Source organism: Acomys russatus, chromosome 16 (genome assembly GCF_903995435.1).
Source record: "Acomys russatus chromosome 16, mAcoRus1.1, whole genome shotgun sequence".
NCBI lineage: Eukaryota > Metazoa > Chordata > Mammalia > Rodentia > Muridae > Acomys > Acomys russatus.
Genome location: NC_067152.1, coordinates 245,218 through 272,468, shown reverse-complemented (window position 1 = coordinate 272,468; position 27,251 = coordinate 245,218). Strand labels below are relative to the sequence as shown.

Below are 27,251 nucleotides of genomic sequence, written 5' to 3'. Positions count from 1 at the left end.
AATGATTTAAAATCAAGTGTGTACTTTGAGGGAGGGAGATAAATCCTAGTATTTTATGGATGAGAATAGCTTGTAGAGTGAGTCTTTTCAGTGTACTCTTACCGTCCTTCCACAATGGACTCAAATGGTTCTCTGCAAGATCCTACACAGGCCAGTAAAACATTATGGTTTTCATGGCCACTCCCATGATCTTTGCACATCCTTTCTTGTAGTTGTCTTATAGCCTGATAAAGCTAGCTCCAGCAAGCAACTAAGCCTGTCTACCAACTGCACAAATGTCTGCCTACCACATGCAGAGGTATTTAGGCTTGCTCCTCTCCTTGGAGCAAAGATAAGGTAGCCGGGACTTTCTACGCCTCTAGTAAAGGTGAGCGACGTAGCAAATGTCCGAAGTAATGCACTCCGAATGGGTTCCGGCAACCCCATACTTCCATTTCAAGAACACGAGGACCCCATGACTTCCTGGCTGGTCTCCACAAAGCAACCGCCCACCTCTTCAGGACCTTGCCCGCGACCACCCTGACCCCACCCCGCAGTCCGCCAGCCCGCCCTGACCTCCTCGAACTGCTCGCCGGAACAGCCAACGCCTCGCGCCTCCAGCAACTCCCGGAACTGCTCCAGGGTGACGGACTCTTCCCCACGACCCAACCTCTCTTCCAGCCAGCGCAATAGCGCGCCGTGGTGCCTCGACACCAGGGATTCGCAGGGAGGTGCTGGCCGCAACGCAGCCGCTGCTTCTCGCAGCCGGGCGGGTTCCAGCAGAGCAGCGGCTGACGGCAGCGCCGCGGCCGCAGGACCGGGGCCGGGGGTCGTGCCAGGCTCGGCAGCCCAATCCTGATGTGGGCTCCAGCCCTCACCCCCGCCGGCTGCCGCTTCGTCTTCGCTGCTGTTACTCGGAGCGTTCCCCATGGGGCCTCCGTCTTGGGTGCTCCGAGGTGCCGCCGCTGCCGCCGCTGCCGCCGCCTCCCAGCCACGACCTGTCAACCTCCGACAGCTCCTGGCGGGCGGGGACGGGGTGGGGACGAAGGCAGCGGCAGCAGTTTCCGGCTTCCTAGCGGTCCAGCGAGGCCTGGTGTCGCAACGGGGCCGTCAAGCGGATTCTATTAGCTTACGACAGCTATATGAGGCCAAAGAGCACGCCTGCTACAAGTCAATGTCCAGCCTCTTCTGCCGCCATCTTTGTTGAGGGCGGATAAGTTGTAAGCTAAGACGGTTTTTGCGTATTGTTCTGCTTTTCTCCTTCACGCTTCACGCTCATTGCTGGAAGAAGAATAAGAAAGAGTGAACTTTGCTCTGAAGCTTGTCAGAGAGTCGCGCTGCTGACGTCACGACCGGCGTTTCCGCCATCTTAGTTGTGGCTAGAGAGGTGGCAACTTCGGAAGTGCGGCTTGTGTGCTGCTGTGTACATGCTGAGGCAGTGCGGGCTTGGTGTGGTGCTGAGCCTGGCCGTGGCGGCGGTCGCGGCCACGGTCGTGTGGTTGATGGAATGGTGGGGTCCCCGTCCTGGCCTTCGCCTCTTCGTACCGGAGGAACTAGCCCGCTATCGCGGCGGCCCGGGTGACCCGGGCCTGTACTTGGCGCTGCTCGGCCGCGTCTACGACGTGTCCTCCGGCCGAAGGCACTACGAGCCCGGGGCGCACTATAGCGGCTTCGCAGGTACCAGCGAGGCTCCTGCGCGGGCCCGTAGCCACCCGTGCTGCATGCGTGCGTCCATTAGTTGACTCATTCGGGTTCCATCATCCCACGTTCCTCAGGCTGCTGCTCCGGCAAGGACACGGCTGCACAGTCCTGGTTTGAGGTTCGGGCGCAACTATGCTTGTTATGTACCCGCACGCTCCCAGTCAAGTTTGTGAGGCGAGTGCCTAATCGACTGAGCCATCTCTTAACTAAAGCCCTACTTTGTGGTATGTCTGAAAAGGAGAAAGTAGTTTTACCAGAGCCTCCAACCTAGTCTGGGAGGTGGAAAGAGAAGTCAACACAATAAGTGATGTAAAAAGTGCCTGGGTGAGGTTAGTGGCAAATGCTACAGAATTAAGGATTGTGGATATTCTCATGAGGCACATGGAAGCACTGAGGATTTTGGCAAGGAATGACATGATGATTTTTTTTTTGTTTAAAATAACAGTCTAGGGCTAGAGAGATGGCTCAATTGTTAAAGACTAGGCTCACAATCAAAACTATAAAATATCAGTCTAGATTCAGACGAGGTGGCATAAGCCTTTAACCCTCGCACTCAGGAGGAGAGACAGACAGATCTCTGAGTTGAGGACAGCCAGGGCTGCACAGTGAAACCCTGTCTTTAAAAAAATCCATAAAATATCAATCTAGGGAGCTGGGTGTGATGACACACCTTTAATCTTAGTACTCGGAGACAGATAGACCAGTCTCTGAGTTCTAGACCAGCCTGATCTATGTAGCAAGTTACAGGCCATGGTAGACCCTGTCTCACAAAACAATAAAGACAGTCTAGTGCTGGAATCTGACTCATTGGATAAGTGTGCTTCCTGCTTTTCCAGAGTGCCTGCATTCAGCTCTAAGACCAATGTTGGATGGCTCACAACTGTCTGTAACTCATGCATGTACATGCATACACACACACACACACATGTACACATATATGGCATATACACAGATACACACAAAAGAAAATGTTCAATAATAAAATACTAGTCTGAATGTTACTTGGAGAGCAGTTTGGTAGGATGGAATGTGATCCCACCAGGGATCCTCTGTTAGCTCACCTGAGAGATGGGATTTTGGTAGCAGATAAAGACAGGTGGATGAATACAGGAAGTATTGAGGAAGAAAATAGAGATTCAGGCATCAAATAGATGGAAGGGATGAAAGAGGAGTCAAGCCTGCACCTGTAGATTGGGTAACTGGTTGATAAGGAACCCGAGACAAGAACAGATGAGTGTTTCCGGGGGCTTATGACCAGTGGCTCAAGATAGGCTTTTTGAACTTGCAATGGCTGTGAGATACCTAAGTGACATTGAATAGAAGTTGGATATAAAGGTCCAGTGCTCAGGAAATGTCTTGGCTAATCGTGCAGCCTAGATACGGGATCTGAAATCACAAGATGGTCAAGTAATAAGGTGTGGATAATAACTGATCCTTAGAACTAACTAGACAGTGAGGTGCTGGGAAAACCAGGAGTGGAGTAAGTGTCATGGAAGCCAGAAATTAATCATTTTGAATTTTATCAATTGAATATTGTTGAAATTAAATAAAATTGATGGGCCAGGTGTAGTGGTGCACACATTTATTCCCAGAGTTTGGGAGGCAAGCATATCTCTTTGAGAGCAGGCCAGCATGGTCTCCATATCAAGTTCCACACCAACCAAGTTAAATAGTGAGACACTGCCTCAAAAACAGGGCTGACCTGAGGCAGCGGCCCAGGCTGACCAACTCAGCTACTACCCAGTCTCAGATCGAGGGATTTGAGTTGGTCCACCCCAACATCTATCCCATCTATGAGCTGCTGGAATGTGTGAAGGGGCTGGTCCCACAGATCCAAAGCTGCAGGATCTGTGTGGCACAGGACAACAACAGGATGTCTGAGAGGAGTCTCAGGTGGTATCCAGTGTTGATGGTGTGGCAGAAGCCAGAGGCCTTGAACCAGGCCAACAGCTCATCACAATGAACATTTGTATGTAAAGCTGGGGAAAAGGATGTACTGTGTGACACACTGGAGCTTCCAACGCCACTATCATGAATGAAGATGTGATGGATGAGTAGAGAACTGGAGACTAGACAGCTGTGATGGGTGTGAGAGAAGGCTGCACTTGATGAAAGAACAGGTTGTGACCCAGTAGAGTTGGCAGTGTAGAGTGCAGCAGCCTGGAGCTTGCAGAGACTCAGCCCCCGAAGAGGCTGCCCAGCCACATCATTACCCTGGCTTTGAACAGTGAGGGGATTTCAAGATGAAGAATGGTCTATGCACTGGATTGGAAGCCCTCTCCTGGAGCCTACGCTGGTTCATGGCCTGTGCTTTGGCAGAGGGCCATGTTGATGTCTGCTTGCTGTATTACCTCCTGAGATCAAGTGGGGGTCCTTGGTACTTATTGATGCTGGAGACCATGTGGAGGTCCATGGTTTGTGCTGTTGCCAGAAACTGTAGAAGCCCAGGATCTGTGCTAGTGATGGCCGTCAAGGGCAAGGAAGCTACCCTTGCAGTGACACCGGTAACTGCAGACACACACAGCTGAGAAAGAGGAACATAGAAAGCTTCTGTGACAACCCTACACCTCCATCCCAACCCCACCCCCCAAAAGTAACAGCCTGAAAAGGAAGCCATCGAAGAGAACTCTTGAAAATTGTGACAGGGATACTGAAGTGTAATTCTCCACGATTGATGGCTCCTGCCTGGGGTGCAGGTAGAGAAGGACTGCGTTGGTAGGGGGCTGGCCACTGAGAGTCTGACTATGCTTCAGCGAGTATGTAGACACCATAAATAGAACTGGTTTTTTCCTGCTTTTGGTGGTGGGAGTGGGGTCACAAGGGGAGGGGGAACAGTCGCGGAGGGACTGAGAAGTGAGTGTGATTACGGTGTTTGATGGAACATTCTCAAATAATAAAAATTCTATGTTGGAAACAAGCAAACAAACAAACAAAAAAAAAGTAAAATAAAAGCAAGTAAATGGCCATTGCCAAAAATTCATGTCCCTAGTCCAGGGGTCCCTGAGAGTGAGACTAGGGGTTGTTAGGGCATGTTTCTTCAGAAAGCAAGTGCTTTACTGGGTGCAGTATTGTGACTTATAACCAGATCATTGGCCACTTCTTTCCTGAAGGCCGGGATGCATCCAGAGCATTTGTGACAGGAGACTACTCTGAAGCCGGCCTTGTGGATGATGTAACTGACTTGTCCTCCTCTGAGATACTGACACTTCACAATTGGCTTTCATTCTACGAGAAAAATTATGTATTTGTTGGTATGTACTCCTCACCCATCACTGTGGATTACACTTGGTTGTCTTACTGTGGTCATCAGGGTGCCTGGATTCTTTAGGAACTAGGCTTAAGGTAAAAATTTCAAAACCAGCCCTAGGTTTTTCATGTTAAAGTCTTGCTATTAGTGCAGGAGTAATCCCCAGAAGAAAATACAGCTGTGGGTAACATTGAGAGAGGATTGCCAGGCCTCATACTTTCATGTCTGTGCCCCCCAGTCAGTGTCATCAGTGTTGGACATGAACAGCCAGCTCCAAGAGGTGGCCTCCCTGTGGCTCCAGTACAGTCAGGAAGGCTTGACGTCACTTGTGTGCAGTTCTCAGCATTCCCTATGATTACTTTCCAATGAGGCAGACATCCCGAATCAACTGTTTCTCAGATGGAAGTTATGCTAATCACACATTCATTCATAGTTTCATGTAGCCCAGGCTGGTCTCAAACTCACTGTGTAGATCAGGCTGGCCTCATCTCCTAAGTGCTCAAACATGTATCAATGCCAGCTGTGTGTGGGTTCCTGCAGTTGTTGCTTACTGGTGATATATGAGGGAAAGCAACGCTTAAGCAAGAAGTCAGGTGACAGGCAGGTTGCTCCAGCCTTTGCTAAGCACTGAAATCCAGGATGGCTGAGGCCAGTCCTCTCATCTGCATGCAGCCCTCACCTCTTATGGAGCCCACATGGGCATGTGTGGCTTTTCAGAAACCAGTGTCCCCTGGCCATTGGAACAGGTCTAGATGAGCACTTCCTGCCCCTAATGCCTCTAAAGGTCCATTTCATTTCTGCTTGGGCTGTGTATTCTGAGAACATGGTATTTTCCCGAAGCCCTTATACTCCATGTCCAGTGGTTGAAGCTCTGATTTCATAAGATCTGAAGTGACTGATTTCCATTCCACTCCCTTTCGCTCCAACCTTTCTCATTCCACATTCAGCACGCCCTTGTTTGCCTTTAGGCTGCCCTAGGTAGTTCCTGACATTACAACCATATTTGTCCTCTGTGCTCAGTGCACTTGTTTCTTTCTGTTCCCAGGTGAGGTTGCTAAGTGACAGTTGAAATGTTGCTGACCTAATGAAGTCCTGCGTGCTAGGCAAGCAGCTTTGCCACCCAAGCTTCATCCCTAGGCCCAGCTTTTTAAAGCCTGTCAGCTTGTTAGACAGTTCCTGGTCACCGAGCCCTGAGTTGGTTGGCTGCTTGTGACGGGCTGGGGTTAGGCTTTGTTTCTAACTTCAGCCTTTACCAAAAATCATCATCATATTCAGCTTCATTTAGGCTCAGATGGGTCATAGTTATGCTTGAGGCCCAGCTGGTGTTTTATTGTGAGGCTTTATGGTTTTGCCTGTTTGTTTGTTTTTCTTGTTTTTTTTAAACAAAGTCTCAATAACTCAGGCTGGTCTCAAACTTGTTATGTAATTGATGCTGTCACTGAAGTCTTGACCCTCCCTAGCTGTGGGCACTCCACAGGCATGCGCCACTATGTCCAGCTTGTTCTTTATTCATCTGCTTTTCTTTTTCTTTTTCTTTTTCTTTTGTCTTGTTTCATTTGAGACAGTGTCTGACTGTGTAGCCTGCCTTTGCTGCCTGAGTGCTGGCATTACAGGTGTGCACCACCACACCCAGGGTATTATTTTTATTCTTGTTTTTACTTTGGATGTTTAGTATGAATTTTATTATAGGACATTTCTGTTTTCAAGACGATGTTTTTTCCAAAATTAAAGTTTATTTTTATTCAAAAAAGGAAAGAAAACAGTGCACAAAAATAAGAATGGACTCTTACGAGTGAACAAAGGATGCCATACCATACTCCGAGAACTGATTAGGGGAACAAACTAGAAGTACTTTGGGAATGGGTGCATCCCAGGAACCATGAGGATGCAGTTGGGGCACATGGTTGGAAAGGCTGTGGAGAATTTCAGTTAGTCGGGATGCACTTGAACAACTGTAACTCATGTTACAATTATGGTCCTCACGGTGACCAGGAGTGTCTTCGATGCAGTTCCTGCCAAGGTTTTGGCATGGGGACCGTCTAAGACTTTCAGAGACAGCAGAGGATGAAGGCAAATTTCATGCATATTGGCATGAGCACAGTTAAGACGCTATCACTGAAGTTGATAGCTGGACCTCGAGGGGAAATGAGGCAGATTTTGTTGTGCTCTGGATACTCATAGAGATCCAGCCAGTAAACCTGTTCTCATAAAACAGCTTCTAAGACTCTGCTCCTGTTGTCTGTCCTCTCTCTTAGGTACCATGTCTAAGGGCAACAGGACAGGCTCAGCCCATGCAATATAAAGCCCTCCATACCCTAAAGTTGGTGGTAAGCCAACCTAAAGACTTCTCATCTGGGACTCAGGCCCTGTCCCTTTCGCGTATTCATATAGCAGACATGTAAAGCAATGCTCTGCATGAAGCTGTTTTGAGTATTGGGCCTTTCTAGCTAAACTATATAAGGCTGTGAATAAAATCATGGGATGCGTGCTGGTGGCTTGAGTTACCTTTGGAGCTGATGGCCGAGGGGGGCTTCTAGGATGGGCCTAGCAGGAGAAGGGGTGGCCACACAGATGTGGAGAGAGTGTAGCAGTGTGAGGGAGGAGTGGTGCCTGAGGTGGGCATCACCAAGACCTGGACAGATGACAGAGAAACTTGTGTGCTGGAGCCCAGAGGAATGAGGGAACAAGTGACTTGAGAAGAGGCAGAGTGGACAGGCAGAAGCCAACCGGCTGAGGAAACTGGAGGCCTAGATAAGTTTGTATTTTATTTTGGGCCTTGAATAGCTAGCTATAAAGGGCTTTAGTTAGGCATAGAAGTGACGTGGTACAATGGATGCTTTTGTTTTTTCTGTTTGGTGTTTTAGACAGGGTTTCTTGGTGTGTAGCCCTGACTGTACTGGAACTCACTCTGTAGACCAGGCTGGCCTCAAACTCATAGAAGTCTGCCTGCCTCTGGCTCCCAAGTGCTAGGATTAAAGGTGTGTGCCACCACCACAACCACCCTACATGACTCATGTTTTAAAAGAATACTCAGGGGCCAGAGAGATAGATGTCTCGTGGTTAAACACACTGGCTACTCTTTTCAGAGGACCAGATTCAGTTCCCTGCACCACATGGGCCCATGTGCTCACAATCATCTGTAACTCTAATTCCACAGATCCAACACCCACTTCTGATCTCCATGGGCAGTACATACATTTAGTGCACACACAGATTCAGACAAAACTCATACACATAAAATTGAAATTAAAAGAAAAAAAGCATCCAAATTAGACCTATAATTCTAACACTTGCAAAAACTGAGGCAGGGGGCTGGAGAGATGGCTCAGAGGTTAAGAGCACTGGCTTTTCTTCTGAAGGTCCTGAGTTCAATTCCCAGCAACCATCAGTAATGAGGCCTGGTGCCCTATTTTTTAAAAAAAAGAAAAGGAAAAAAACAAGCAGAAGAATCCGAAGCCTGAGGCCAGCCAGGGCTGGAAAGTGAGGTCCTGCCTGGAGATGAAGTAAAGGCAGTAAGGTAGGGATGTGCCTGAGCGGCAGAGCACCCACTCCCCGTGCAGGAAGCCCTTGCTCTGATCTGAGCACTAGGGGAAATGCCCCCGATGCTTTGTGGAGGAAGCATGGTAGGAAAACCTGAGCTGTAGCAGAGACCAACTGGAAGGCTGTTGCCTTAGTGTGTGTTTTGGACAAGGGGCAGCAGGGGAAACTGACAGGAAAGGACAGAATCAGAATGCATTTCAGAGGTAGAACTGGCAGATCTGCTGCTAAGGGAATGAAGGGACGTATGTATCTGCATGTGAAGGAGTCAGGGAGACGCACTGCTCTCACACAGACGGGCCTGAAGGGTGTACTGGTGTCTGCTGCTGCGGTAAATCACCAGGACCAAGGCAACCTTATTGGGCTTCATGGTTTCAGGAGAATCCATAATGTCAGGGGGAGTTATGACAGCAGGCAGTTACTCAGAAAACTGAGAGAGCAGAGAGAGGGTGTGAGCAAGCAGGGAGGCAAGGCTATAACTCCTCAAGTCTCTCTGCCCTCAGGAGACACACTTCCTTCAGCAAGGCTGCACCACCTCCCCAAACAGCAGCACCAATTGGGAACCAGGTGTTCAAGCGCCTGAGCCTATGGGGGACACTTCTTATTTTAAAACTACCACAGGGGAGGGGGGTGGCAGGCGGTGGTGACGTACGCCTTTAATCCCAGCACTTGGGAGGCAGAGGCAGGTGGATCTCTGTGAGTTCAAGGCCAGTCTGGTCTACAGAGCAAGTTCTGGGACAGCTAGAGCTGTTACACAGACAAACCCTGTCTTTAAAAACCAAAATAAAAAAAGAAAAGAAAAGAAAAGAAAACCACCACAGGGAAGCTGATAAAGGCCTAGGACTTGGGAGCATGAATGAAGTCCTGGGCTTCCCATTGGAACCTAAGTTCAGCTCTGTTCTTGGGAACTGACTATAGAGGTTGGAACCACACAGCTGAGACAGGAAGTCTAACTGCCTCCTGCTTGATCAAACCTCCCCAAGGTGTTTCCGGGATTTGCTCCACCCCAGTAAGGTGGTACTTTTTTTGTGTGTGTGTGGGGGGGTTGGGTTTTTTGAGACAGGGTTTCTCTGTCTAATAGCCCTGGCTGTCCTGGAACTCTTTTTGTAGACCAGGCTAGCCTTGAATTCACAGAGATCTGCCTGCCTCTGCCTCCTGAGTGCTGGGCTTAAAGGCATGTGCCACCACGCCTGGCCAAGGTGGTACCTTTTAAGGTCATTTGTACCTCAGGACTTGGACACAGAAAGTTGTGGTACCTAGAAGAACAGAACCTTTTTTTGTGTGCTGGCCTATAGACTGCAACCACTTTGTAATTGTTTTTATAGCTTAGATAATAAGACATTTTGAAAGCCATTTTAAACAAAATTTAATGTCCACTCTCTTAAGTACTGAGTCAGAAGAAAGATGTGGAGGTGGAAAAGCATGGGCTCTGAGCTAGTCTAACTAAATAGTTCTGTAAAACAAAGTAATTTGACATGGATGCAGAAAAATACAGGCTAATAGATTGTATGTTCACCCTTCACTTACTAAATACTTGGTGTTCTCACAAGCACTACAGAGCATTGATAAATGTGTCTGTTTTCAGAGATCTGATGTCTGGAGGTGATAAAGATTTTGATACTAGCAGACTGCAGCTAGCTGACCCTTCAGCGTGAGTGACCAGGGCCACAGGTTCTCAGCTCAAGATAGCAAACGCTCCTGACAGAGTCTTTAACTGACTCTCAGCCTTCCCTCTGTGACACCACAAGCCAGGACCCATCTTCTGCATTTCTCTCAACACTCTTATCTTCCAAGCTCCCACCGAACAGCTCACCAAGCTTTGAATACTCAAGCCATTTGAATACTCAATGGCCTTTTTAGCCCAAAGTTACAAAGTCCTTCTACAACCCTCCCAAAACCAACATGGCCCGGTCTGTCACAGCAGCACCCCCACAATACTGGTACCAATTTCTGTCTTAGGGTTTCTATTGTTCTGATAAAAAAAAAAAAATCATGACCAAAGCAACTTGGGGAGAAAAGGGTTTCCTTGGCTTACCCTCTGTGGCCTTTCTCCCTGTGATCCCAGGACGACTGGTTGGAAGGTTCTACAGAGAGGATGGGATGCCCACTGCAGAACTAAGCCAAGTAGAAGCCATGGTGGCTAAAGGAATGGAGGCAAATGAACAGGCAGAGAGAGAAAAGCAGAAGTTCCCTCCATGCAATGCTGAGTGGAGCTCTGTCAAGGGTAGCCGGCTCTGGTGCTCCCAAAGGAGGTAAGTACCCTTCATTCTGCTCGGCCATCTCTCCTGCATCCATCTTCTAAGCCACCCTTTTATTATTTATTTATTGTCCAGGGACTCCACATCTGACAGCTAATCTGGGCAGTTTACATGTGTTATGCATGTTAGGTCTTCTGAATTATATTCCTTTACTTACCGTCATGATAAAACACCTGAAAGAAGTGATTTGACAGAGCAAAGATTCAATCTTATGGTTGTAGAGGGTACAGGCCACATAGCAGGAAAGGCATGGTAGAGCCGCTTGGTCTGTTGTTGTTTTTAAACAAAAACCCAAACATTCAATTTTACCAATAAAAACTCAAGAGCCAGATGCTGGGGTGAAAACCTGCTAGCTCAGAGAGGCAGAGGAAGCACCCAGCTGGCCTTCTTACTCAGCTCATGTCCAAGAAGGAAAAAGCCCCTTCTCCTCCTCGATGTCTTTAAAACCCTTCCCACTGAATGGCCCTCCCTTCTACATTCCATGCATCTCTCTGTTTCACTCTAAGTTTCTTTCCTATGTTCACTCCATGTCAACTGGTCGCTTGCTCTGCCTCTTGACCTATGATTGACTTTGTTTAATCCTGTTTACAGAAAGCTCTTGGATTAAAGGTGTGTGCTTAGGGCTGAACCATACTACAACTAGAAACAGGTTTTTCCAGTACATAATTTCGGGGTTCACAGTGTGATCAAATATCCTGCAACAGTCTGTGGCAGTGGAGGTGTGTGGATACCAGTGCCCACACCATGATAGGGAAGCGGGGTTGTGCCAGAACCAGAGGCAGATATAGCCCAAGGCCTGCCCCAGTGAGGCACTCCTGGCTGGGACTCAGGTCCCCAAAGTCCTAAAATCTCTTAAAACTGCACTAGCATCTGGGGACCAAGTATTCAAGCATTCCTATTGGAGACATGTCAGATTCAAACCATAAGATGGGCAATTAAAGAGAAATCCTAATAGTAGGACTTTTAATAACCGAATGAAAACCAAAGGACTGAGACATGCATTTGAGACCTGGTCCTCTTCCTCGCCTCTCAACAACCACCCCTGAGATCCTGTTAGAGGAGATGTGATGGTCTGGGAATTCAATGACATAGGTGCTATTTCTTTTTCTTTTTAAAATTCATTTTATAGTATGTGTCTGTGTATGTATTTGTACTACGTGTATTCAGGTGCTTATGGAGGCCAGAAAAGGACATCAAATGCCCTGGAACTAGAGTTACAGGCAGTTGTGAGTAGCCATGTGGATGCTGAGACCCCAACCTGGGTCCTCTGCAAAAATATTAAGAGCTGTTAACTGCTGGCCCATAACACTTCGTGATTTTCTTTTCTTTTTTTATTCTTATTTTTAACTGTATATATGGGTTGGAGAGTTTTGTTGTTTTGTTTGTTTTGGTTTTTCAAGACAGGGTTTCTCTGTATAGCCTTGGCTGTCCTGGACTAAAACTTTGTAGACCAGGCTGGCCTCGAACTCAGAGATCTGCCAGCCTCTGCCTCCTGTGTGCTGGGATTAAAGGTGTGTGCAACCATGCCCGGTTAGCACTTGTTATTCTTGCAGAGGACCCAGCACTCACTTGGTGGCTCACAACTGTCTATAACTCTAGTTCCAGGGGATCTGATGTCTGACTCCTGCAGGCGCCAGGAACACATGTGGTACACATATATACACAGAGACAAAACACTTACACACAAACAAACAAACAAACCAAAAAACCCATGTGTGTGTGTGTGGGGGTATAAGTGCATGTGAGTGTAAGTGTCCAGAGGTGTTGTATCTCTGGATCTGGATCCATTAGAGGATGTTGTGAGCCATCAGTGTGGGTGCCGGGAACCAAACTCAAGTCCTCTAGAAGCACAATATGTGCTCTTAGCTTAGGGAGAGACTCTAGCTCAGGTACTATTTCTTGACTACTTCTGCCTATTCAGCCAGGGATGCTCCTCAGTCTCCTGTTTGTCAGCACAAATTATTCCTGCGTGCAGGAGAGTGGAATGGGAGGTAGACTCATTCTTTGATGCCCTCAGGTAGTGTTTGTTTGTTTATTTTTGGTTTTTCAAGACATGGTTCCTCCTCCCAGAGTGCTGGGATTACAGGTGTGCACTACTGGCTTTATTTTTATTTTCTTTGCAACACAGTCTCATGTGGAGATCCTTGGTCCTAGACTAGCCTTGAACTCTTTGTTTGATGCCCTTGAATTTTTAATCCTTCTGTCTCTACCTACTGATACCAGGAGTTGCCAGCATCCACCACCATTATGCCTGGTTTATACATTGGTAGAGTTAGAACTCAGGGCTTTGTGCAAGCTGGACAAGCACTCTGCCACCATGCCCCTCTCTATATCCCAAGATGTTTTTAAAGAACCGTGGTAGCTGAATGTAGCTTAATGGTATAGCACTTGCTTGGAACATGGCCCTGGGTTCAATTGTTAGCTCCATTAGAAGCAAAGCAAAAAACAAAACAAATCAAATCAAAACAAAAAAAAACTTATGAAAAATCAAAACAGCTAGGCATGGTGGAGCACGCCTTTAATCCCAACACTCAGGGAGGCAGAGGCAGGCAGATCTCTGAGTTCGAGGCCAGCCTGGTCTACAAAGTGAGTCAAGGATAGCCAGGGCTACACAGAGAAACCCTGTCTTGAAAAACCAAAAACAAAACAACAAAACAAAACAAAAAAGGGTGCTGGAGAGATGGCTCAGTGGTTAAGAGCACTGCCTGCTCTTCCAAAGGGTCTGAGTTCAGTTCTCAGCAACCACATGGTGGTTCACAGCCATCTATAATGTGATCTGATGCTCTCTTCTGGCCTACAAGTGTACATGCAGACAGATCACTGTATACATAATAATAAATATTTAAAAATAAATAAATAAAAAACAAGTCAAATCATAAAAGTTCTGGCACCCTGAACGTTCTCAGGAAGCACAAGCTGGATGGAAGTTTCTTCCCTCACAAGCACTGGGCAGTGGTGGGGGTGGGGACTAAGCTTGGTGCCATAGAGATTATTCCAAGAATGTTTTTTTCCTGCTTTAATCAGGCCAGCCACACTCAAACCTGCTTTAATCAGGCTCAGCTCTCTCACATCTTCTTTAGCTCTGGTAAGGGGACAGTGGAAAACAGAAACTGGACAAAGCTCCCAGACTCAAAGGCTCAGATTAAGCTCTTAGCCCAGCATGGTAGGCTTTAGTCTCAGTACTCAGGAGGCAGAGACAGGCAGATCTCCTGAGTTCAAGGCCAGCCTGGTCTACAAAGCGAGTCCAGGACAGCTAGGGCTACACAGAGAAACCAAGTCTCAAAACATAACAACACCACCAATAGTTAAGCTCCTACTGAGGAGGCCTGGCGAGCGGAGCCCCATTCCTGTGCACTCAGCTGTATGGAACTCCTTCTTCTACTAGGGACCCACTCACCGCTGAGTGGACAGAGCACACAGAGCCACCACTGCCCGTTACCCATCCTTCTGCTTTAACCTGGGAAGTAAGGTGAAGGCTGAGGAAGGCCGACTTTTGAGAGACATGGCTTTTGTCTGGAGCCTGGCCTGGCCACCTAACAGAGGACAGTCTGCAACCTGGGTGGCCTTCTTGGGACCCAATCCTAGATACAGGTGGACTCAGAGAGAGCACTGGCAATGTCGGAGGTGCTAGAAGTCTGCAGTGTACAATTAGATGCTCCCTGTACCCCTTAAGATTCTTCTGTCTCATGACCTCCCTTACATTTGGGAATGAGTTGCTCAGGCCCTGCCTCCCAGAGTCCTTCCAGACCTATTCCTGAGCCTCAACCCAGTGTTGTTTTCTATTCACCTGTGCGCCTCTGAGAGGAAGGAGTTCTGTAGGCAGGGACCACATGTAGAGTAAGGAACACTGGTGGAATGGACAGCTGGACCGAGAAGGCATTTGGGGCCTAAGCAGCCCTACTTATGGGTAAGATACAAGTGAAATTGTTTCTAACAGCTCCAGTAATGCCAAGCACTAGAGCCCATATAAGGGTCAGTTTCATGAATGTCACTTTTGCTTCTACAAGGGCTCTGAGTCTGCCAGAAATCAAATGCAGGACACTGAAATGAGCTAGGTTCCTCTGCCCAAGATAGGAGGTGGCCAGGGTATGCTGGACCAGAGTGGACTCCTCCCTCCCTGAAGCCCCAGTCGCAGGAGTTGGATCCGTGCAAAGCCAGCACAGTGTGCTGAGACACAGATGCCAAGACCCACTCCAGGAAGTGCTGCAAGTCTGAAGGTGAAGATGCTGCTCAGCATGGATGTAAAGGAGACAGGAAGGGGATGCTCCCTGGCTGGTAGGGAGACCTCTTAGTCACTAAGGGCACAGTGAAAGGGACATGGGCTCTGCTTCCTTCTGGAGAAGGTAGTATTAGCATTGTGTGTGGAAAGCCAGAAGTAGGAGCGCTTATGGCCCAGGGTGAGACAGGCAGCAGAATGAAGGGCCTTCCCTGCTCAGTGTGTCCTTCTCTCATCCCAGGGCCTCTAAGTTCATACTCCTTCCCCCGTCCTCCCCCCCCCCCAGGGCCAGGGTTTTTCTGTGTAGCCTTGAGTGTCTGGACTTGCTTTGTAGACCAGGCTGGCCTCAAACTCAAGAGATCCGCCTGCCTCTGCCTCCCTGAGTGCTGCAATCACATGAGTGTGCCACGCCGGCTTATAAGTTTATACTTTTAAGAAGTCTTCTTTCTCTTTTTCCTAGTGGAGGTGTGAACAGAGACTGGATTGGTGTCCCCAGGAAGTTGTATAAGCCGGGGGCTAAGGAGCCCCACTGTGTGTGTGTGAGAACAACTGGCCCACCTAGTGACCATCGAGACAGCCCTCGACACTTAGACCGTGGGGACCTGGACAACCCTAACTTGGAAGAATACACGGGCTGTCCACCACTGGCCATCACATGTTCCTTCCCACTCTAAGATGGTGTCCTGTATGTTGATGACATGTGGAGAACCTTCCATAGATTCCAGGAAGCCCTAGGATGGCTCCAGGTGGAATGAAATAGGAGTGTCAAGGACTCCAGCCTCACTCTGCAAATGTGTGGTGGCTGAGACAAGAGCCTACCTGGTATGGTCAGGTTGTTTTGACACTATTTAGAACCTTGGTCCCTCTGTCATCTTCCTTTGGAGCCTGCAGACACGAATGAACACAGTGCAATTAATATACGACAGCCTGGATAAAGAAGTCTGTGTGCTCCAGCAGGGGACTTCCCATGGGCTCAGTACTGCCTGAATCAGAGCTTGGACTCTGCCCATCTTACTTGAAACAGTAGCAGAACAGGGCTGTGGCTCTCAGCAGAGAAGCAGGCATTTCCCAAGAAGCTGTGCATCTTAGCAGAATCAAGGTAATTTTCTAAGCTCCTAATTTCTGACTTTGTGACATTTCTAAAACCTCTACTCCAAAGCAAACTTGAATTTACTGACTCCACAGAGATGGGTTGGTACAATGAGACGTGATGCTAAACTGGGATGGGCTGATTCTGGAATTGGAAATTTTTTTTTTTTTTTACTTACACAGATGGAGCATGCTCAGGTTTTCCTTGCCCAAGTGTGTATTAAACAGCTCACTTTCCTCTTATCACTAATGAACAGTTATCAGTAACTGCCTCACATTTTGACAGGGGCTTCTGCTCCAGGTTTCCTAACCCCACTCACTGCTGAGTCCCCTGCCTTCTCTGTGCCACAGCAGGGTCAGTTCTTACCTATCTCTGCTGTGGTTCATGTTTATGTTTTTGAGACAGAGTGTAATGCTAGGCTTTGGCAGGCCCAGAACTCAGAGGTCCATCTGCCTCCCAAGTGTTGGCATTAAAGGTGTGAGCCACTAAGCCCTGCTAATTCTTACCTATTTTGATCTCTGCTGGTTTTTAAAAATTACTTGACTTTTTGAGACAGGATCTCATATATCCAAGTCAGCCTTGAACTCAGAATGTAGGCATGCGCTGCCATGCCGTTTGTTTGGTACTAGGGATTGAACCAGAGCCGTTTGCATGCTAGGCAAGCACTTTACCAACAAAGCGACATCCCTACGCCCTTGATCTTCATTGCTCTTGACTCTTTGACCATGATGTCCTGCAAGATCCCCATCAAGTCCTCACTTGCTGCACTGATCCCACCCCTAGCTCTTCCTTCTATGTCTTTGAAAACTTCATCCCTAGGAACTCCTCTCTGGCTTTCCCCCCCTACTTCAGGCAGTACAATGCTGTTTTATAATAAAGTCCACACAGTTAATAATAAATAAGTCTGGGAGCTCCTTCTGCAGGGACTGGAAGTCCACATTGCTTTTTTTCTTGTGTACATTATGTACATATGTATAAATATCAGCAAAAAAAAAAGTTAGATTTCTTCCTTTATTTCTCTCCACCTTCCTTATATAAGACAAGGTCTCTCACCAAGCCTGTAACTCTTATTTGGCAAGACTAGTTGGCCAGCAAGCTCCAGGAATCCTCCTGTCTCTTCCTTCCCAGTGCTAGGATACAGGTATGTCACCATGCCTGACTTTTTTTTTTTTTTTTTTACAAGGAGCTAAACTCTTGTCCTTACATTTGTATGGCAAGCAGTTTACTACCCATCTCATCTCCCCATCCCTACAAACCCCACATTTCTTTTTTCTTTCACATGTGAGTCCTCTGCCTGTATACCAGAAGAGGGCATCAGATCACATTATAGATGGCTGTGAGCCACCATGTGGTTGCTGGGAACTGAACTCAGGACCTCTGGAAGAGCAGTTAGTGCTCTTAACTGCTGTGCCATCTCTCCAGCCCCCAAACCCCACATTTCTAATCTACATCCTCCTTGTCACCAGATGTCATAGTTTCAGCTGTCATCTTGATACAAACTTAAGAGTCACCGGGTAAGAGAATCTCAACTGAAGAATTGGCCAGATCACATTAGCCTGTGGCATGTCTGAGAGGCATTTTCATTCTTTCTTTCTTTCTTTTTTTTTTTTTTTAAGTTTCTTTATATAGCCCTAGCTTCCTTGGAACCTGTGTACACCAAGCTGGCCTTGAACTCAGAAATTCCACCTGCCTCTGCTTTCTATTGCTAAGATTAAAGATGTGAAATGCAATGCCTGGTCCCCTTTGGTTTTTTTTTTGTTTGTTTGTTTTTGTTTTTCGAGACAGGGTTTCTCTGTGTAGCCTTGGCCATCCTGGACTCACTTTGTAGACCAGGCTGGCCTCGAACTCACAGCAATCTGCCTGCCTCTGCCTCCTGAGTGCTGGGATTAAAGGCATGCGCCACCACACCCGGCTCATGCCTGGTCCCTTTATCTCCCTCTGTGTATGCAATAGGTATTTTTCTTTAATTGCTAATAGAGGGGGAGGACAGGGGGAAGGCACTAGTCTACTGTGGGCTGTGTCACTCCTGAGCAGGTAGACCTGGTTGACCAAGAAAGGTAAGTGAAGCCAGGGAAGGAGGTAAACCTTTAATCCCAGCATTGAGGGGCAGAGACACGTGTATATCTGAGTTTGAGACCAACCTGTTCTATAGCGTTCCAGGACAGCCAAGGCTACATAGCAAGAGTCTATCTTTAAAAAAACAAAAAACAAAACAAGGAGGAGGAGGAAGAAAAAAGAAAACGGAGGCAGCTGAGCAAGCCAGCTGGCAGCATTGCTCTGTAGCATCCGCTTCATGGAGCTCCTGGTTCCCCTCAGTGCCAGTGCCCCTCTCCCCGCTTCAATTAAATCTTGGCCAGTGGGAAGCTCACAGTGAATCCTTATAGTTGCTCTGAAATGGAGTGAAGGACTAGTCCAGGAGCCTTTGGACAACTTCCAGCTGAAACCGCATCTCAGTCGCATGCATCACCATAACCTGAAGCTTGTGTTCAGGAGGCCTAAGTGCAGTAGCTGCTCACACAAAATGCTTGTGACATCTGTCATTGTGTGTCACATGGAATGCCTGTGACATGTCAGTATGCGTCACATGGAAAGCCTGTGACATGTCATTGTGCGTCACATGGAATGCCTGTGACACCTGCCATTGTGTGTCACATGGAATGCTAGGATGTAAATGCTAATGATAGCAGCTCAAGACATTTGTTTGTTCATATATTAATTTTAAGTATATTCTTAGATTTTTTATTACTTTATGTGTATGAGTATTCTGCCTGCGTGTACATCTGTGTATCACATGTATGCCTGGTGTTCGAGGAGGTTGTGAGCCTCCATGTGAGTGCTGGGAACGGAACCCACATTTTTGTAACAATGCGTCACCAATGGCTTAACCACTGAGCCAACTGTCCGGCTCTCCCATACCAATTTTTAAAAATTGTTTTTTAATGTTTATTGGTACTTCTGGGTTAGAAGTAGCTACAAATGTCTTTAAAGTTTCCACTTTAAATTCACAATTTAACCTCATTTTTATTATAAGGAGTTGTTACAGAAAATGAAAATATCATTATTTGAAAAATACATTCCATTACACAGACTCCAAAGAAACAATGCTGCTAAGCGCCATGGTCCTAGATGATGCTGGCATTCCCACACTGAGCACCACCAGAGAAGTGATCTATCCATTCAGGTGCCCGCAGTTTTGGCCCAGCTGCTGCCTTGTCCTTGGTACCACAAGATGTCACAGAACACCTAGCTCCACACAGCTGACAAACAGGCAAGTCAGTAGGTCCAGCAGTCCCCAGACCCCCTTATTCTAGAACACCAGTGTCGTCAGCTGTAACAGCTAATATGTTATTTATGCCACACAGGAGAGGCAGTGATCCTCCAGAGAAGGTCTTTAAGGCATCTATGACATCTGGGAATTTTAATATTTACTTAACTGGTCATATACTCAGTTTTCATTAGATCAGTTCTGCAGAGTGAGCATGGCTCAAGGTCTTTGCTGAACTGCTTCCTCTGCTGGGCTGGCAAGGTAGCCCTGGTGAGCTTCAGGTGACTCTAGGGGGCTGATCCTGAGGGAAGTCACTGTCTGTGAGGGAGATATACATTTACTTGTACATGCTGTTGCTGCTGCCTGTCTGGTCTAAGCATTTGGCAGTTCAGCCACTTTTCTTTTCTCCAGGAAGATGGAAGCCTGTCCTCCACTCTTTGCCTTTGAACAAGACTAGTGCAGGAACAGTTTGTAATGGGGGGTGGGCACAAACTGGGCAGGGTGGTAAGACCCAATCAAGGAGAGGGGAAGAAGCTAATGGGTAGTCAGAAACAACTCATGGCTCTGAGGTAGAGGACAAAAACTTCATGTAGACCCCACTCCTTGGAGAGAATATGGCATGTGAACTGAGCAGTCTAATATTCAGTCTGGAGTGAATTGGTTATTGGGGTGGAATAGGCCCAAAACTTGTGTTCTTAGACATCACTGACTGAGACACCAATGACAAAACAACTGGAAACAGGAGTCCTCAGTGTAGGCACTTAAGCTTGTGGGACAATGCTGTGTTAGAGGATCATAGCAAATTAAGCATATGGTTTGTACCTCTGTCTTAAAACAAAACAAAAATCAACAACAGAAAAACCTTAATGATACACTGTACAGTAAGAGTAGTGACGAACAAGAGGCAGTTAAAAAGCGAGGTGAGCACAGCAATGTTAACTGGTGCAGCGATTACGTTTTAGTAAAGTTGATTCTTCCTGCTCTGCTCATACAACTTTATGAATTAATAAACGAAGTTCTGCTGCAAGTTCTGAAGGTACTGATTAAGACTTAAGTAGAGTGGCTAAGCAATTTCATGATGAAGTCTGGTCCTGGCCAGGGCGGTGTCTAGCAGCACAGAGCGTGGCATGCTCTTGGAGATGGGGGCTGTGGGAAGATGCTTGAGCCACACCGACAGCGTGGGTACCAATGTCCAAGTCACGAGGCCCCTCTCAGCCACCGCTAGTCACTCTGCTGACCTCTGAGAGAATAGAGGCTTGAACCCATGATCTTCAGATTGTAAGTGCAGTTATAGGCAAGATTGTTACTGAAATATGTGTGGTAGGGCAAGGAAAGAATCAGCAGCTCCACCCTGGTTCCCTATTTTCCCCTCTTCACTGAAAATAAAAGAACAAGCATTATGTGTGCTGACCACCGTGCCTCAGAGCTGAACCATAATTACCTTTCTCATTAAAGAATCATGGCACCAACTGAATTCTAGTCTCTAATCCTCTTTAGGCAACAAAAACTGGAAACTGACCACATATTTCATAGAGTTGTGGGCCAAGACTGACTAAAAGTTTCCATTAAAATTCCATATGAAGTAAGTCCCAGGCTACGGGACAATGGCACTCCTCCAAGTAACTCTTCCTTTTAAACACTGTGTACAAGCTAATGTTAACATAAAAAGCATACATATAAATCACAGAAGTAGTTTAGAAAGTAGTACACTGGTGTACCAGCACATTTTATACGTATTTAGGCAGTAAAATGTCTAACTAACTCTACAGCAATAGAGAACATACCACTATGCAAGAAAGTGATGCCAAAAGAAGTCCCTTTTATTCACACATCTGTACTCCACTAATGCAAGTAGTGTAGGGTTATCAAATGTCTCAGAAAACCAGTGTATGTGATTGACATTGTTAATTTCTGTGTATAACTGGATATTGTTCATCTCAGAGCAGTTGTGTTTTTGTTTCTTAAAAAAACAAAACAAAAACCAGTGGTATAAGTTTCTTTTTCAGTGTGCAATAAGGTAAATTTTTAAAAAATTAAAAACTTGAAAAAGAAACCCAAAACACTGGCCAAACTTTGAAAAGAAAGAGCCCCAGTGTCCCAGGATTAGTACAGGCAGAAACAGGAACCAAAGACCTGTCCTTCAGAACCTTGTTCAGCATTTCAGCCAGACTTCTAAAACAGTTCATAGTTTGGCCAGAGGCTTTGGCTGCTGGCTCTGATGAGGCAGGGCAGTACTCAGAACTGGCACCAACAGCATCAGCATGCAAGGCAAGGGTTCAGCAGGAAGGATGTGTCCAAGAGAGAGGACCTGGACCCAAGTCACACTCATCTTCTTTCTCATCAATATGGATTCCTTCCTTTTTGGCAGTTTTCCCTTTAAGATTAGTGTGTGCTGAGGTCCAGCTCAAGCTGGCCATCAGAACCACTGATAGAAGGGTATGTGACGGTATTTTTGAACATGGATTTTTAAATTGGATTCACCAATGATGTAGCTCTAGAAAAAGTGCAGCACAATCAAAGTGCATTTCTTCCACCACTCAAGTGGCAGCGACTGAGGACTCCATAGACAGGACGCAGCAAGACGAGAGAATGAGACAGCTGCTAGGTATCAAGCTGCCACTGCACTCTGACACCTGGCAGCATCAACATTGGTAAAGCTTTTAGTTGTTAAGGCCACAATTTTTTAGCTCTCATCTTTGAACCCTGTTTAGAAAGATTCCACCTTTTTAAAAGGGCAGCTCTCTAAAAATACAGCTTAGCTTAAAGAAAGAAAAGACTTGAGGGCAAGAGGTTCCTATTATATTTATGAAAACACTGTGCATTAAAGGCCATAGCCACTTTGAGCAGCCACCACCCTAGAGTAACCAGCTCTCATCTAGCAGCCGCTCTCTACTGTCAGGCTCTGCCTCTAAGTCAACCCAGGCAGGAAGACTTTGAATTCTCAGAGATAGACGCTACACTACCGGAAGGGAAAATTGTCTCCAAGTGTTCTTGTTTGCTGCTAGCTGATTCCCATCACATTTGTCAATCAGTCCAGACTGGCCTGGTCCAACCAGCCAGATATCTAGTACAACAGACCACAGTCTGACACACTGACAGTCATACAAAATCATCTGCAATGGGGTCACACCATGGTTTGTAACTGTTCCAGTCTTCTGCCACAGGAAGACAACCACCAGCTCTTGCTCTGGGTAGGAGGCAGGCTGGTGAGTAGAGCAGCTGCTGGGGAGGTGCCAGGGGACGCTGGCCTGGATTTTCCTGGGGGCCTCACTAAGAGACTCCACCCAGAGTCAGTACATCAAAGCAAATGTTGCAAACCCGCACAGGCTTGTTCAGGTCAAACTTTATAATAGGAATCTCCTTGGTCGAGCATTTATGGCAGAGAAGACGGCCGCAGTGACGACTGTGGAGGCAAAGAAAGAATTATGAGAGGCACTGAAGAGAAGACTATTCCCAAATAGCCAGCCAAGGCCAGTCTCTGACTGGCATCTGTGACCAACCCTGACAACTACCAGCCAAGTCACACCAATTCATGCATACATTTTAGTTCGTAACAAAATACTAACTAGTAGGTTAAGCTAAAGCAACCATGAAGAAATTCTACATCTTGTCATACAAGTTATACAGATGTCATCTTGCTGCCCAGTCCTTGGCGCCCTGTGAGGCTGTGGTGAACCTCAGCACCCAGGAAAGCCACAAGGCTTCTGCTTTCCCTGCTCTCCCTTCATGGGATCCAGATCGCTTCTACCATTTCCCCTGTCTTTTGCCCAGAAGAGGCTAAGGTCCTAATAAGGTTCATGGCCCGCCAAGGACAAGTATGAAAGTGACATCAGGTAAAGCTCCTCCCCTGCAAATGACTGTGCAGTCTTACCAGTGATGTTTGCGAGTTGTGACCCCAAACTTGGCAGTGCACTCGTAGCAGTTGGAGCCGTCACACCATGGCGGCTCCTTGGAGAGCATATCTGTAACACACAGGTGACGTGTTGATTACGCAAGGCTCTTGCAGTAGGGCATGTAGCAGCAAGCTGCATTAGACTGCAGGAAAACAGTGTGACATTCCAACTGGTCAAGGGAAGCATCACAGAGGAGCCTGGGGAAGCCACCCTTGCAGGCAAGCTGGGGCAGGAGGACACCCAACTGGAGTCGTGAGTCAGCAGCATGTGCAGGGTGGCATACAGTGAAGTCAGCAAAGATGACGCCACAGAGAAACTGGCAGGGGCTAAAGGGCTAGAAACAAGATAGAGACAACCAAGACCGAGGAAACGAGGAAGAATCCATCAAGTTTGGGGACTGTCTGAACAACAAAAGAGAAAAAGGGATTCCAAGATATCTGGAGTGACTCAGCCAACAGAGTGATGGGCTGAGGAACTACAGAGAAGTTGAAGTAGTACTTCCTAAGTCGGCAGAGTGCTAGTACTCTGTACAGGGAAGGGTTGCAAATGGGTTGGTCACATGGAGCCAGCACTGCCACAGGCACCTACTGAGTGCGATAAAGGCTGACCAAGTGTATAGCGTAGGGAAAATTAAGACTACATATCAGCCAGGTGTAGTAGCATATGCCTTTAATCCCAGCACTTGGGAGGCAGAGGGATCACTGTGAGTTTGAGCCTAGCCTGGTCTACAAAGCAAGTCCAGGACAGACAAGGATACATACACATAGAAACCTTGTATCAAAAACCAAACCAAACAAAAACTACATCTCAACAGTACAAAGCTTTTCAGCCACACCAAAAAACCCCCAAATATACAGATAAGCAAGTTTATTATTAGCAGGACTGGAGAAATGGATTGGTGCTTTAGGACTCCAAATCCAGGGGGTATGACATATGACACCCTCTGGTCTCTAAGGGCAACCACACACATATATTCATATAAACTAAAACAAAAAAAAAAAAATTTTTTTTTTTTGAGACCAGACTGGCTTTGAACTCACAGAGATCCACTTGCCTCTGCCTCCTACGTGCTGGGATTAAAGGCTTGGGCCATCACCGCCTGTCTTTTTAAAAATCCGTATGGGTGTTTTGCCTGCATGTATGTACACTACATGTGTGCAGTGCCAATAGAGGCCAGAAGAGGGTGTTGGATTCCTATGTGGGAACAGAATCCAGGTCTTTGGAGCCCTAGCCTTTGCCTCTTGACCTTCCTGCTGGTACTGATTATACTTGCCATTATCACACTCAGCTGAGGACATTCTGACTCTTGCTACCATCTCAAAAGAAAGGCATAAGACCACACAAGTAAGAATCAAGGGTTAAGGGCTGGAGAAATGACTCAGTATCACCCCTAACTCCAGTTCCAGGAGACCAAATACCTTCTGACCTCCAGGGCACCAAGCATTCATATGGTGTACACAGACACATGTAGCAAAACACTCACACACATAAAATGTCTTTTAAAAGTCCTAAATAAATAAAACCAGCCAGAAGGCATAGTCAGTATGACCAGCTGAGAGCTTATGGGCTTCTAACGTTTAGGGGAAGTGGGAAATGACAGGAAGGTCAAACACTCTAAAGAGAGGCCTTTCCCCTTTCACAGAAATTGCTTTACATGGTCCCTGGAAATAGCATGTTGAGATCAGAGTAATTACAAGATTTAAAGAGCACCAACACTTGCATAATCACAATTATAATTGTGCTTGTAGAGGAGGTGCAGAGAGTGTGCCACTTACCTAATAATCTAAACAAGAGCTGCTTAGTGGCAACCTGGTAGTTGAAAATGTTGACCCCTTGGTTATTATTCACCCCAAGGCGAACCCCAGACCGGACGATGGCACGGCACAAGTTGGCATTCCCTTTCATGTATGCTAACAGCAGCACTAGAAAACAGAATCACAGGTAAGGCTGGTCTAGCCAGCTACTGCCAAAGGGCAGGCAGAGCAGAACACTGGCAGGACATTGGTTAGTAAAGGAGTTTGAAGTGCTTAAGAACTCCATAGTGAACCTGGACTGTCTTCTAAAAAAGGGTCCAGCCAGAAGCCAGGTGATTTCAGAATTGCACACTTTCCCACCTTGAGGTCTGTATAAAGGAACTGTATGAAGGCAGGGACTCAACACGGGTGGGAAAAAACCACTTTTCTCAGTTGTCTTCCCCAGTCAAAAATCATTGCTTTTACCAAAGTTCTTTGCAATGTAACTAAATAAAAGACTTGTGATTGCAGTATATAAAGAGAAACAAAAGTCAGCACAGGGAGCATGTTCCAGAATGTTCTTCCACCCAAAGGAGCCTCTCTCTTCTGAAGTGCTGGCCCAGCAGGAAGGCAGGTTCTGACCTGGCTATCCTATTCTTCTCTACAAAGTCACAGCCAGTAGCAGTTCCCTTGGCTTCCCCTTACCAGACACTTCACTGAATTTTTACCTCAAAATGATGTAGTAGCAGGAGGGCTCTTAATCCCACCATCAAACAAGAACACGGGAGTGTGAGGCTAAGACTTACCCAGCCACCTTACTACAAGGTGCCACTTGAGCCTAAGCTTCCATGAGTCAGAACCCTGGACAAGTCTCTTCCTACCTGCTTCTTAAGCTATATAGCCTGGGCGATGGTGGTGCTCCTGAAGTAGACTGGTTATAAAATTACGTCAAAAGCCCACGAAAATGAGCTACTGGAGAGGCCTGCGTTATTCTTTGCAAGAAGGCGCTAGGCAGGACTTGCCACTCACTCCAAGCATGTCCCAGGTACTGAAGCATACATACAGGGACAGGAGCCCTGATCCTGGTTACACCTTATAGCTACTGACATGGGAGCATGGAAGGGTCCTGGCTCACTGAATAAAAGGCAGATGAGGGCAAGTACAATAAATGTGAAGGTCTACTTGGTCACAGCTATGTGTGGTTCTAGAATACTGAAAGCACTTCAGACGTCAGACACCAAATTCCATGGTTGCTGAGAGTACACCATTATTTACATACCTGTGTTGCCTTCTGCATCTGGTTTGTCCAGAGGATACTCAGGCATGCACTCTAAGAAGAGATCAAAGATGGCTGCTGCGTTTTCTTTGCCATACTGTCCCAGAATGTGTAATGGTGACTGGCCTCTGATGAAATGAGTTGCAAAGGTTAGACACGTACATTATCTGTTATAAATGTCACACAAAAGAAAGAATTTTCTGAACTCTGTGATTTTAAGTAAATTTAAAAGACATGCAATAGGCCAGGAAAGTTTTCTAAATAGTACTTATTACAAAATCCAAAAAAGCTGCTCAGGTCCATCTGGGGCTTGGGGAAGCAGTGGGCAAGGTCACAGGGACAATGCCCTATGCTTGGGAGCAGACACACTCACCTCAGATTAAAGGCCTCAGCATCCACTGTGCACTCTGTCAGAAGAGCCCGGATGTTGTTGAGCCGACCATGCATGACCGCAAGATGAAGAGCTGGGAAGCAAATCAAATCCTCTTTCTGTGCTAGTTCAGAAGCACAGGCAGAAAGCTCTCTCCTCCTCACCCCATCTAAATGTGTTCAATCACAGCACTGACCAGCCAAGTGCAGAGCCATCCTTTCAGATCTCCTCACCTCCCCACCATGAGCAATCTCACGAGCCTTGCTTTCTCTGCTGGTGGTTTCAAAATGAGATTTAATGGCTCTATCTCTCACTGTGGTTTGAGTAAGAACGGCCCATATGGGATCACATAATAGAATATTTGGTCCCCAGTTTGTGCAACTGTTTAGGAAGGATTAGAAGGCACATGTGGCCTTGTTGGAAGACATGTGTCATTGAGGGTGAGGTTTGAGGCTCAGAAGCCCATGTCCATTCCCAGTTAGCTCTCTAGTTAACGCTCTCTTTGGTGCTGTTTGTCAGGTTGTCTCTCTGTCTCATGATTAGCTTAGATGTAAGCTCTCAGCTACTGCTCCAACACCATGCTTGCCTGCCTGTTCCCAGGCTCCCTGCATGATGGTCATGGTGCTTTGTCAGAGCAGTAGAAAAGTAACAGTCAGATATATATATATATATATATATATATATAT

General features: G+C 46.8%; 3 protein-coding genes across 3 annotated transcripts in view; 1 reads left to right on the top strand and 2 right to left on the bottom strand.

Moving 5' to 3' along the window:
* Positions 1 to 952, bottom strand: part of Zzef1 (zinc finger ZZ-type and EF-hand domain containing 1) — a 124,697-nt gene extending 123,745 nt beyond the window's left edge. Inside the window, exon 1 of the mRNA XM_051157899.1 lies at positions 556 to 952. Coding sequence (XP_051013856.1) covers positions 556 to 909 — 354 coding nt within the window. The 5' untranslated portion in view covers positions 910 to 952. The remainder of the gene's footprint in view (positions 1 to 555) is intronic.
* Positions 953 to 1,289: 337 nt separating this feature from the next.
* LOC127199912 (neuferricin) lies at positions 1,290 to 16,502 on the top strand. Its single transcript, XM_051157898.1, has 4 exons — positions 1,290 to 1,656; positions 4,791 to 4,931; positions 10,530 to 10,716; positions 15,399 to 16,502. Exons 1-4 carry the CDS (start codon positions 1,407 to 1,409, stop codon positions 15,610 to 15,612), a joined length of 792 nt encoding a protein of 263 aa, XP_051013855.1. The 5' UTR covers positions 1,290 to 1,406; the 3' UTR covers positions 15,613 to 16,502.
* A 4,769-nt stretch (positions 16,503 to 21,271) lies between these two features.
* Positions 21,272 to 27,251, bottom strand: part of Ankfy1 (ankyrin repeat and FYVE domain containing 1) — a gene marked incomplete at its 5' end in the record, with an annotated part of 46,069 nt that continues 40,089 nt past the window's right edge. The window contains 5 exons of the mRNA XM_051158294.1: positions 21,272 to 22,696; positions 23,165 to 23,255; positions 24,962 to 25,108; positions 26,199 to 26,323; positions 26,569 to 26,659. Of these exons, the coding sequence (XP_051014251.1) occupies positions 22,564 to 22,696; positions 23,165 to 23,255; positions 24,962 to 25,108; positions 26,199 to 26,323; positions 26,569 to 26,659 (587 nt within the window). The remainder of the gene's footprint in view (positions 22,697 to 23,164; positions 23,256 to 24,961; positions 25,109 to 26,198; positions 26,324 to 26,568; positions 26,660 to 27,251) is intronic.